The sequence below is a fragment of the Peromyscus eremicus genome, chromosome 1 (genome assembly GCF_949786415.1).
Source record: "Peromyscus eremicus chromosome 1, PerEre_H2_v1, whole genome shotgun sequence".
Classification (NCBI taxonomy): Eukaryota; Metazoa; Chordata; class Mammalia; order Rodentia; family Cricetidae; genus Peromyscus; species Peromyscus eremicus.
In genome coordinates, this window is record NC_081416.1 from 195,970,725 (window position 1) to 195,981,265 (window position 10,541).

The 10,541-nt window shown below is 39.9% G+C and overlaps 1 protein-coding gene across 1 annotated transcript; it reads left to right on the plus strand.

Moving 5' to 3' along the window:
* Nucleotides 1–4,018: 4,018 nt before the first annotated feature.
* On the plus strand, nt 4,019–7,832 carry LOC131904359 (zinc finger and SCAN domain containing protein 4D-like). The gene is made up of 4 exons (XM_059255483.1): nt 4,019–4,414; nt 6,722–6,881; nt 6,969–7,150; nt 7,719–7,832. Exons 1-4 carry the CDS (start codon nt 4,019–4,021, stop codon nt 7,830–7,832), a joined length of 852 nt encoding a protein of 283 aa, XP_059111466.1.
* Nucleotides 7,833–10,541: the final 2,709 nt, after the last annotated feature.

Below are 10,541 nucleotides of genomic sequence, written 5' to 3' on the forward strand. Positions count from 1 at the left end.
AATCTTCTGATCTTCTCTTCATTTCTTCTTTCTTTCCTTTTTTATTTATTTAATCCTTCATTCTTCCTTCCATTTTCAATGTACTTTTGATAAGAGTTGTTAAATTTCCATCAGTAACCAAGGAGCTATTTATGATTGATTGTTGCCAGGAGAGGTCGAATCAATAGTCTTCAATCTAGTGGACCATTGGCACTGGAATGAGACATAGCGCAGGAGGCAACCAGGAGAGTCTGAGATACAACATAGTAAAACCACAGGCTGAAGCATGTTCATTTTTGTTGGCAGAGAGAGTGGCATGTATTTCTCTTTGGAAAACATGAGGTTTGATAGACATGACATGAAGACTGATCTGCGGAGGAATTAAAATTGGGTAGCCCAAAAGAGCAAGGTGATTTTTGGTCTCTCTTCATTTTTCCTTTGTTTACTTTTTTTCCTTTGTTTACTTCTCTATCTTTAATTTTGTTGTTGCAATATGTTTACTTTGAGTCCATTCTTCTTATAAATTCACAAAGTCATTGTGGGTGGCCTTGCACTACAATTCTATGGCTTCTACTCCTCGGATCTGGGGTTGAAGATTGCCTCCCTCCTTCAGGCATCTTTTTTGTTTGTTTTTCTCTTTAATTCTGGTTTGAGAGACTTTCTATCTCTGAAACCCCAGCTGGAATTCACTCCGTAGTCTGAGATGGTCTCAACTCAGACATGCACCTGCTTGTGTTTATTTAGTGCTAGGACTAAAGGTGTGTGTAGGGATTAAAGGCACCTGACTTTCTCCAAGCATTGGAATTGTAAGGCTGAATTGTGTCCCCTGCAATTCTCATGAAGGAAGTGAATAGTGAAACACAGGGGTATGTTTATGATTCTCTGGGAACAAATGTTTTCATAGGAGTGTTTCTTCTGGCCAACATTGTTTTAATTACCTAAAACCCAGAATATTATCAACAAACTGAAGATTCAATCATTTTCACACCTTTTGGTTAATCCATTTGCAAACTTTGATCATTTTTTCCTATTATGTGGATTTTTTTATTCTCCCAGAAAACTGAGGGTTGAGGTTTAAACATTCACAATTTTAGTGTTATGGTTTTCAGACTTCAGAAATATTAGTCACTGAGCTTTAAGGCTTCTTTGGGATGATAGCATTTGGGGTTCTTTCAATTTGTTGGGATTCAGCACATTTTGATATAAGACCATAGTCTTTGGGCATAAGACTCGAACATGTGGATATCAGAGGAAACAATTCAACCTAACAATCAGCATGCTTGGAGAAATTCATTCATAATGACACAAGCCTTTAATCCCTGCACTTTAATTCCAGAGCAAGCATTTGCGAGTTTGAAATTAAACTGGACTACATAAGAGTTACAGTCCACCAGGGATACATAGTGAGACAATGTTTTAAAAAACAGAACAGCAGCAACAACAAGACAGTAAAGAACAGACAGAAAACCAAAATGGTTTCTTGAAGTAGTGAGACAGCTCTGGGCCCCCAGCACTGAGTACTATGAAGCCATAGAATTGTAGTGCAAGATCATTATCTACAACCTAATGAGTTTGTGAGTAGACCTGGCTAACAAGAAAGCCATTTGAAAAAACAAGCAAACACCAAAAAAAATAGAAAAGCAAAGAAAAAAAGACAGGAAAATGTAGACAAATTTCTAAACAGTCTTAATAAATGAGAAACACATAGCCAAATATAGGGGTAATAGCCGAAGAGATCAGAGAATTAGTGAAGAGCCACTGACTACCCTTTAGTTCACCATCAAGTTGTAGTTTCCTACACCAGAGAGCTTCATCCTGCCTAACCTGAGCTTTTATTACTTTCCTGTTCTGCCTTCTCATTGACTCTAAGACCAGCCACATGTCTTCCTAGTCACTGCCTGTCTATACAGACATCCAGGTCTCTATGGTTGGTACTGGGATAAAAGGCTTGTGTCACCAGGCTTGACTGTGTCCTTGACCACACAAAGACTCTGCCTGCCATGTCATCGGATTAAAGGCTTGGTCTACTACTGCCTGATTTCTGTTCCAGGTTCCCTATAACCTCTGATCTCCATGCAAACTTTATCTATTAACATACAAATAAAATCACTTTTCAGCACAATTAAAATATCACCATAGGAAAATATTCATTTTGTATATACATTTTAATTCCACCCTAAACTACAATCCTCCTCACATATCTATCGTACATCATGTAAAACAAGTAAAACATCTCCACTTTGTTCCTAGAGATGAGCCCAGGAAAGGCTGGCTTTTCTATGTTGTGCTTCAGACACCTCCTAGACTCTACTCTCTGTGTGTCTCATTCTACTGCCAAGGCTTTACCTTGTTCACTACACCATTTGAATTCCAAACCCTGTGGATATCAGAAATTTTTAACCAGTTTGGAATGAGTTGTATGTCAGAAGTCATAGTAGGTGATTGACAATCTTTATAATTCCTTTCAGCCTGTTACTGTCCCCTTTCACTGCAGTGACTGACTATGCTTGCTTTGGATGTGTTCTCCTTCCATGGCATAATCCAGGATTGCATAGAGATGCAAAGCTGGGGCTGAGGGAGGATTCCATGTGTAATTCAATCAGAGGGGCAAGTGTCTTTCCCGTTTGGTTAGCTTGTTTTTTTCTGCTCTAGTAAGGCTTTTCACTGGTCTTCCTACAATACCAGGCTGTTCTGGGTCTGGAGACCCTTCAGTCCACTTACTGAATGCTAGAATGGAAGTGTTGACTGCCACACCCACAAGCAATAGGTGTGGTCCAATCTTATTATCAAATGATTGGCATCTCAGATTGAATCACTGAAGCCAGGTACTATAAAAGGAAGTCAACTTGAACAGAACCTCAGATGAAGTAGAGCCGTGACCTGGAGACACATCGGCTCCTAGTGCCAGCTGGAATCACTGGAGAAATTCACTGTAGAGACAAGTAACTGTAGAATAGGAACATTTGACTTCTTTGTTGCTTGAGTATGTGTGTTTTGGGAATTTTTGTGGGGTTTGGGAGATGCTGCTTCACAATTTTGGGAGATCTCAAAGATATAGTGTGGTCCTTTCGACCTTTCTGATTAAGGGTTTAACCATTAAAATTCTGAAGGATAGCAATATGCTTTTTTTATAGACTTGTCTTGGCTGTCCTGTGAGTTAAAGGTTGTTGGTCATTCAGTTTCAAAGTTTTTCTTATGAGTGTTCAGCTTTGTGGCTCTTTAGAATGGGAGACAAGGGTGAATCTTAATATTTGTGGTTCAGCAACTACAACTTCACCTTTTATAGAGAAGGAACAGATAGCCCTGTGCTACTGAACACCTTGCTGTTTTCTTCCTTCAGGTCATAACATCTTCAACCCAGGTTGTTTCTGTCTGATGAGTCATGGACTGTTACACTCACATCTCTTTGTTCTGGTCTCTAGAATAAATTATGTAGGACTTTCTTGAAGTATTTAGTGTCAAGAAATAATGGAACTGTGGTTATTGGAATGTATCTGGGACCCATAAACTCATAGGGAGTGGCACTATGAATAGGTGTGGCCTTGTTGTAGAAGACTGAATGAAACATGCCTTTAATCCAGACCTTGATGTGGAGGGCACACCTTTAGTGTGGACCACACCATCTGGAGTAATTGAGTCACTATTGAGGTTGGATTTGAGGTCTTTTTCTCAAGCTTCAATCAATGTGTAAGAGTATATCTGTTGATGTACTGTGTATCAGTCTCAGCTCTAGCACCACCTCTGACTTTCTGAGGCCATGCTCCCCAAAATGAGTGACTGAACCTCTGAACTGTAAGTGAGCCACCAAAATGAAATGTTTCCTTTATTAGAGTTGCTGTGGTTATGGGGTCTTTCACAGCAATAGTAAATCCTCAATACGTTAGAAACCATCTGTAATAAGACTCTTAGTTGTTGTTATTTAATTATGTCAAGTTTAATTTATAGCTTTAACATATTCACAACTTTCTTAAATAGATCATCAAGTCACAAGAGAGATACTTGACTGAGAAAGTTGAATTTTTTGAGGAGTTTCAACAGAATGGCTTCACAGCAAAACAACTCCTTTAAACCCCAGTCACCAGAAAGTGGCCTTGTATTAGACAACAGGAACTTCCTTCCAAGCCAGGATACTTCTCTACAGTGGGAAGAAGATATCTGTAACTTCTCAACTGCTCAGCTCAACTTTCCCACAAATGACAATGGTTACTGTGCAAAGCAGGAACTGCAAGCAATGTGGAAGTGGTTTAACTCCTGGTTGAAGCCAGAAAAGCGTAGCAAGGAGCAGATGATTTCTCAGCTGGTCTTGGCTGAGTTTCTCAAAACTGGGCACTACAAGGACAAGTCTGTCTTGAAAGAGAAGTGGGAATCAAATGGCAGAAACCTGGGGAGATTCATGGAGGATCTGACTGATGAGTGCTTGAAGCCTCCCATCATGGTGAGTACCTTGGTTGAGAGATGGTTAAGTTATCAATCAAGACAGTCATTTATATTTGGCGAAAAGTAAGAAGATGTAGTGATTTTATATGTGAGTCTGTTTCACTCCAACAATTATTTACAATGGAGATTATTTACTACTGTAAATGTGATACAAATTTAATGGGATTATAAGTTTAAGAAGCTCATAGCTCTTTTGGCTGATACAATTATATTTAGATTCTTTACATGGTGATAGGGAAACTGGGAGATGATATTTGAGCAAAGCCTGTAAGGGTTTAGAATAGAGACCCTGGCTGGGATTGGAAGATGACTCATTTAGGTAGGTGATTTTATATTGTAATTAAGAGTGTTTAGTTGGAATTGCAGCACACACTTAAAATTCTGGCTCTCAGACCTAGTCTATTATTCCAGGATCTGGGCTGTGTAAACTGGGGATCTAATTGAGTTAATGGTTTTCTAAATTGTCATTATAACATGCCATTAAGTTCCTATGTAAAAAACTCAATGTGCAGGAATGTAGAATATGATTTCTGATGCTGAAATGTGGCTATTAAATGAGCATTCAACACCAACACACCCCTAAGAAAAGACCTGATGAATAATAAAGTGCTGCAGTTCAAAGTTTTAGAACTGAAATTCTTAATTTGGATGTAACTGCATTGAAACTTCTTTAAATGTCTAGGTTTGCATAATTCTCAGTTACTCTCAGAAATGGTCAAGGTGGTGACATTTTTCAATCATTCCATACATCCATTTCTAAATGTCGTGGTTGAAATAACTTCTTATTGCCTTAAACTTTAAATTTGGATATTAGTTGGCTTGTTTCATTGCTTCTTTAGGGTTTTTTTTCCCATTTGGGACTGACTTTTGTTCAACTGGCTTGAGTAGGATTCAGAGGAATTATATTTTCCCAGCACTTCAAGTACTGGATTAAAGCTGTCCACCACCACACCCTGATGTTTATTTCAGGTTTTTACTCTAAGCACATGTTGTCATTTCAGTTTGATTTATTCCACATTTCACTCCTTTGATTTTGTTTTAAACTGATCATTTCATGATTGAAACTGAATTCCAAATAAAGTGCTGTCATGTTCCTAACAGCAGAGACAGCATGTTTAGGTGGAGACAATATATGTGTTAGAAGGGTTTCAGTCAAATGTAAGTTGTATTAAGGACTTAATAATAGAAAACAACACCCCTTAGAAATAGAGCTATGATACTAGGGGCATCATCAACCAAGGGTTTTTATCTAGAGTTAGTAGTTAAATTTAGCAACCAAAACTATAGGTATTGGAAATACAACCCACTCCCACAGCAAAGTGAAGTGACAGTGGAAGAGATAGGGACCACTGACAGACTAATGGCCGTAAGTGGGGGATGGGAAATCCTCAGCTATCTGGGAATGAAAATGTCAGAGTCATGCGCATGAAAGCAGAAAGTTACAATTGCCAATATGACACCAGGACACCAAAAGGACATCAACTACACAGTTACTGTAGACGTCCTAAGAATTTCAGAAAAAAACTAACTATTACTAATCAAAGGCTGAATAAGGAGCTTCTAGCATAGCAGCCATCTGTCAGACAAAGACTACAGAAATGTTAAGGGTTCTGGGCACTGAGTAATAAGTATAGATCCTGGGTGCAAGAGAAGGAGGAAAAATAAGGAGCTACAAATTAAGGAGATACAGAGAAACAATAGCCATACAACTCTTTGTTAAACAAAAAAATTATTAGAACAGATAACACCCATCAATTAACAGAAGAAGCCCTAGAGGTGCAAGACCCACAGGCAAGTCTATGTCAGAATTTTTACAGGCTCCTTTGGGTCTTCTCGATCTCCAGACTACCTCCGTCCTTGATATGTCCTACCTAGCCTTGGTATCTTCTCAGTAAACCAGCTATTTCATTATAGTTGCCCTAGATTGGGTGGAATGGGAACAGTCCTTGGAAAAAATGAAAAGCTTTTTTTGATGGAGTAAGTCTCTATTTTCTGAATTGGAACAGTAATACCTTTCCTTGTTCAATGCATTGACCAGGTGAAGAAAATGTTGTGGCTAGACATTGCAGAAACCTAACCTTACCTTTTCCCTTGGTACAGTGACTCAACACTTGCAAATACATTGTGAATAAGGACTTTAGAAAACATAACTTGTGAATGACATAATAACACCATAAGAGATGAGAGATAGACAAATGACCTAACTAATAGTTCAGTGATCCCGTGCAATCAGTTAGAGGACAGGTTTTCACTCATCCACAAATCCACAGATTCATTGGCAAAGGTCCTCTGGCTTTGTTTATAGGTTCACACCTCCATGCAGGGGCAGGAAGCCCTCTTTTCTAAGAACATGTCTTTAGAAGAAACCATCAACCTTCTGAAAGAACAGCAATCAGCAAGAAGTTCAATACAAGAGAGTACAAGGACACCCTTGCCAATCCCCCAAGACATGTTATTGACAACAGGTAAGTGTCAGGAAGCTGCACAGAGGAAGGGTGTTGTGTCAGGATCTTTTCTTGGGCACAGTTTCATAGACTGTCTTGTTTCCACAGGACATGAAGACTGGGAAAATAGCCAAAACAATGGCTGGAGTAATAGTGATGTAAATGATGGGGATAGTAGTCCTGGAAATGAGATGGACTCCCTTTCCCTTATCCAACATTTTGAGTTTAACGAACCTAAAGACAGAAGTGTTTCTGATGGAAATCCTCTGGATTTAAGCAGAACAAGTCAAGTCACCTCTAGGTACCAGGAAGAATTTCATAGAGGAACTTCTTCTGAAGATGTCCCTATGGAGGTACAACCAGAGATGACCTCCAGTCCAGAGCAGATAGAAGACTGCCAGAATCCTGATGCAAGCTCCACACGTGGGGGTCACCAAAAGAGACCCCTCAGAGACTCAAAGACATACAAATGTGAGGAATGTCCCAGAACCTTTAAATATCCCAGTAGACTTGCTGCCCACCAGAGAATACACAAGAAGCAAAAGTCATTTGTCTGTAAAACATGTCATAAGGGCTTCTATACTCGCTCAGACCTGAGAGTACATAAGGTCATACACCAGGAAAATAAACCTTTCAAATGTAGTACATGTGGAAAGTCTTTCAGCAATCAAACCAATCTGAAAGCTCATGAGAGGATTCACACAGGAGAGAAGCCCTACACCTGCTCCCTGTGTAACCGTAGCTTCCGCCAGTCATCTACATACCACCGTCACCGGAGGAATTGCCACAAAGCAGACTGAACTGTGTACCTTCCTCACCAGATAATAGCAGGGCTCCAGCTTACTGTTTCATCTGTAGATGAAGAAGCATGTAGCTTCTAAACAGCAAGTAACCATTGAAGACATGACTTGTAACTTCTGGATTGTTCCATCTGTCTTTGTGGATAAAGAAGATGAGTCTGTTTTATGTTAAGTAATATTTTTCCAAAGCCTTAAATAGCTTATAATTTCTGCCTGATATATATTAAATAAATGAATAGAATTGTAATACAATTGCCTCTCATGAATATTTTGTGTGGCCTGTGCTTGTGATTTTGTGAGTTTTTGTCTGCTTTTTTTGGTCTCAGTTCCACAGCACGAATGGACAATAGAGGACTGTGTTGTCAGTTCTTTATTTTTGCCTTGTTTGAGACAGTGTCTTTCTTGTTAGGAGCTTTGTATATAAGTATGTCTGATACTACAGATTCCAAACATTCTCTGCTCTGCAGCCCTTATCTCTACAGGTTCATGTCAGTGCCTTGCCATTCCCTCTGACTTTGGTACCCCATTAAAGTTTCAATCCCAAGTCTCAGGCTTGCAATATAAATGCATTGCCCTCTCAGCCATCTCCCATGCTAGGAGTGATTACTGCTTAATGTTCAAGAATGTGCCCCCACAGGTTGGACAGGGTCCTGATGTAGAGTAAAAAGCTTCAGTTGCTCACAGTGGCTCAAACGAGCCATCTTTATCAGTTCCCTTATAGTCCCACTGTAATCTTCATAGCTCTATCCACAGGTCCCTAGAAACTTATGGAATAGAGGGAGCTGTGTGGATGCTGACCTCACATAATGACAAATAGAAGGCAATTGGCAAATGTTTTCAACGAATGAACTCTAAAAAGTATCTTACAGAAAAGAAAAAAGACTAATATGTATATTGTAAAACAGGATTCTGTGCAGCGTTGAAGACAAGCAAAGGCTGATTGAGTTGTTGGCATCTGTGTATGTGTTGGTGATTTCCAGGTTGAAGCCTAGCTGAGTTCAAGTAACCTGTAGACATGTTGTGGCAAACCATGATATTCCCCTGATGTATGTAGTGCAGCCTTACAGCTAGTCACAAGGAGCCTTCAATTTATTAAAATACAGAATGAGCTGACATGAATACCAATACAATTTATACATTTTGACATTGAAGTTCTTTGTTTTTGTTTTTGTTTTTGTTTTTTCAAGACAGGGTTTCTCCTTGTAGTTTTAGTGCCTGTCCTGTATCTTGCTCTGTAGACCAGGCTGGACTCAAACTCAAAGGGATTTGCCTGGCTCTGTCTCCCGCTGTGTTGGGATTTTAATTTTTAGGGGTATGCCATCTCCACCTGGCCACTTTGAAGTTCTTATTGTTGGCATACCTTGTGGCTGATCCTTTTCCCAGCATTTGGCTTTCTGATCCCTTTCCTCATGATATGTTCTCCAGTTTTTTTTCCTCATGAGACTTGTAGATTTAGTCTCTCGAGATTTCAGTTTAAAGATTCCTGGACTGAGGTTGTGGGGATTTCTTACCCTTTTCATCTTTAGAGATTGTAGCCTTTGTGGGATTAGAGAATTTTGGAGTAGAACCACAATTTTCCATATGTAATCATAAGAACATTTACAAGGATACATATGTAAAAATTTTTAAGGACAAATCACACAAGAACTTCTTTGTAACATAAAGTATATCAGAAAAGCCATGCTGATTCCACAAACTGGGATTCAGAAGGAACACTTAGTTCTTCATTTTGTAAGAAAATCTTAACTCTCAGAGACATGAAGTATCAAATATTGATGAAATTCCATTGGATCTTAGAGAGCAAGGTGTTCATTGTTCCATCCTGTAGTTTATTCCCTCTCATATGCCACTCAAGTGACATGTCTGGTGTGACAATGTTGTGGAAATATGGATAGAAAAGTATCACCTTAAGGAAAGCCCCACACAGGAAAGTTCTTTCACTTGAAATCAAGTATTACAAAGCAACACCTTAGTATGCACTATTATTATAAATTTTAAATAAAAATTAATTAAAAGTTGTAATCATAGCTCTGTGGCCCATTTGTTTCATTTACTACATGACTGTCTCTTGACTCCAGATCCTACATGCCATGTTCTGTGTCATCCACTTTCTAGATGGCTCATCAGAATACCTGTATTATGTAATATTATGTTCCTTTTTGTCAATTTTTCTTTATTAAGAAATTTGCTACTCACTCTACATACCACCCACAGATCCTACCTCTTCCAATCTCCCAGCTCTCCCTCCCAAGCCACCCCACATCCCCATATCCCTCAAATCAAGTTCTCGAATGGGGTCAGCAAACCCAGCATACTGAGCCTAGGCAGGTCCAAGCTCCTTCCCACTGTAACAAGGCTGCTCAGGGCACCACACTACAGGCACCAAATTCCAAGAAGCCTGTCCATGCACCAGGGATGGACACCAATCCCCCTGCCTGGGTGTTCCCCAAACAATTCGAGCCAAACCACCATCTTCTATATCCAGAGGGCCTAGTCCAGTCCCATGGGGGCTTCCCAGCCACTAGTCTACAGTTCATGGGCTTCCACCAGTGTGGCTGGTCATCTCTGCACTTCTCCTGTTGTGATCTCGATGTTTCCCGCCTGCAGAATCCCTCCTCTCTCTCATCAGTTGGATTCCCAGAGCTCAGCCTGGTGCCTGGCTGTGGATCTCTGCATCTGCCTCCATCAATCACTGCAAAAAGGCTCTATGATGATTGTTAGGGTATGCGCTAGGCGAGTCACCAGAGTAGACCAGTCCAGGCACCCTATGGACCACTGCCAGCAGTCCAAGGTGGTGTCATCCTTATGGGTTCCTGAGAGCCTCCCAAGCACACTGCCTCTTCCTTTTGCCATGATGTCCTCATCTATCATGGTATCTCCA